This window comes from Cariama cristata, unplaced genomic scaffold (genome assembly GCF_000690535.1).
Source record: "Cariama cristata isolate BGI_N322 unplaced genomic scaffold, ASM69053v1 scaffold42927, whole genome shotgun sequence".
NCBI classification, from domain to species: domain Eukaryota; kingdom Metazoa; phylum Chordata; class Aves; order Cariamiformes; family Cariamidae; genus Cariama; species Cariama cristata.
Window position 1 is genome coordinate 440 of NW_009627997.1, and position 2,223 is coordinate 2,662.

At 45.9% G+C, this 2,223-nt stretch overlaps 1 protein-coding gene across 1 annotated transcript; it reads left to right on the forward strand.

The window, feature by feature from the left end:
• The first annotated feature begins 1,101 nt into the window (after positions 1–1,101).
• LOC104165076 (ankyrin repeat domain-containing protein 9-like) lies at positions 1,102–1,992 on the forward strand. Its single transcript, XM_009704611.1, has one exon. It carries the CDS (start codon positions 1,102–1,104, stop codon positions 1,990–1,992), a length of 891 nt encoding a protein of 296 aa, XP_009702913.1.
• The last annotated feature ends 231 nt before the right edge of the window (positions 1,993–2,223 follow it).

Sequence of the window (2,223 nt, forward strand, 5' to 3'; positions counted from 1 at the left end):
TTAAACACAAGTTGCCTAAAGGGTGCTTAGTTAATTTCTTTTCTGTGAATTGAATTTTGGTCAGGTCCTTCTGTCTCATCCAACAGCCATTATCCCCTCAAGCCAGTAGGCTTTGGTCTTCTGTTTCTTACCAGGGCCTTGCACACGTCTGATTGCTTAATCCCACTTCCCTCCATTGCAACTGGCTCTGACCCCAGTCCTGGAGCATGACATCTGAGAAATGCTCGGATCAAAGCTCTCCATCCACCGGTGGGGTTTGGCCTTTAACCTTTTGTTTATGTACTTGCTGTGCAATAGAGAGGCACTTCAGATATGTCCTTGTTAAACAAAGGCAGGCGTTTAAACCGAGCAATATGCTTTATGACTCTGGGCATAGTTACTCCACATAGCGATTGACTCTTTTCTCTGCAGATTAATGCTGGGATCTTAAACATCGCTAATGCTTTATAGACAATCCATTAACATCAGTCTCTCCTAAGTGGCTAGCCATACCATTATTTATAAAATAGGGATCCCTTCCTAATGCTACAGCTATGAATTCCTTGATTTCCTGAGCATATAATGATGTGTATTATCAGCTGTGGAGCATTTTACATCGCTACATATTTTTTACTATATAATGAGCTGCGTGTGTGTGAGTGACAAAAAAAAAAAAAAAGATGAATATTGCTACTGCACTTACCGCAGTGTATGAGTTGATCTGGTTAGACACGAAATGCAGACAGAAATCCGCCTCACCTCTCAAGCTAATTTTAGTCTCTCCCTCTCTTCTCTCTAGCTCTGTGTGTATAAAATCACTCGCAGTCTGACAGCGTTCCAGTAACCTGTGCCACGCGCAGAGCGGCATGTACTTACTAACCATCTGCTTGCATGGCATGGGTTAACTGAGCCTGTGGGATTGTGCTTACCTAAACAAAACCACTGCAGTGAGGGGAAAAACAATGAATGGGTGGAGATGATCAGCCCATGCATTCCAGCTAGTGCAGTCCAGGCAGCAATGACAGCCTGAAGGTTGCAGCAGCATCGGGATCTGCATTCCAAGTGCACGGATCTTACAGTCTGGAGTGATTTTCCGTGGAGCTGCTCTTTATTTGCTGAGCCATGGCCAGCAACCAGGCCAGCCTGCAGGATGATCAGAGCAGGCACTGCAAGTTCTTATCCTATATGTTCTACCAGGCTGTGAGAGATCACAAGCCTGTGTGGATGCTGGAAGACATGAGAACTATGGAGTATTTTTACTGGGAGGAAAATGCCAGCCTAAGAACCTACTCACCTTCAGAAGCCCTTCTTTATGCAGTGGTGCATAACCACCTGCCTTATGCTCAGTATCTGCTGTCTCATTTTCCAGAGGAGGCTCTCAAGGTGCCTGGGGAACACTTCTGCTATTGCCCATCCTCTGCTCCTCACTTGGCCATGGCAGTCACATATGACAGGAGAGATATCCTGGGGCTGATCATCAAAATTGCACACAAGCTCCCCAGCTTGAACTCCTACATCAATAGGACTGGCTGCTTTCATCTGGAAGATGGGAAGACTCCCCTGCACCTTGCCTGCGAACTGCTGAGGTCAGAGACGGTCCTCATCCTCCTCGGGAATGGAGCTTCTCCCAGGATAGAGGACAGTAAAGGGCTTACCCCGCTGGACGTTATCCTGGAGCAGATGTGGGACTCCAAAGTCAATGTGGCATCAAAGAAGCTCTGTCTCGACTACCTCTTGCTCTTCATGCCCAACCCACAGTTTAAGATGCGGAAAGTTCTGCAGGAGCATCCAGATCACTGGACAGCTTTGCTGGGGGAAGACAAATTCAACAGCCTGGTGGGGAACACACCTGCTTCTTTATATCTGCAAGCTATGCAAACTATTCTCCAGACTCTTCCCCCGTCCCACTTCCCTAAAAGCATCCAGGAACTACCTATACCTCAGGCACTAAAGCCCTTACCATCCTATGGCAAAAAGCTACCGACAAAAAATGTGGTAAATGTTTTTCCTTGACTTTATTCGCTGGGTCTTGGATTTTCAAAGGCAACTTAGGGGAGCTGGTCATCCACCACCCTCTGCATTTTAGTCTGATTTTAGTACTTAACCTATTAGGCTATGCGGGAAAATCCAATATTTTGTGACAAGATTTTAAATGTCTTTTCTAATTGATTGCAGGCACGGCACTTTTAATGGCAAAAGCCTTCCTTGTTTTCTGTTTTCTGTGCATGTGAAGGGTTAACTGTA

What these genes read in the sequence shown, in the direction of transcription:
- LOC104165076 (XM_009704611.1), top strand. Translation starts at nt 1,102, where the DNA reads ATGGCCAGCAACCAGGCCAGCCTGCAGGATGATCAGAGCAGGCACTGC.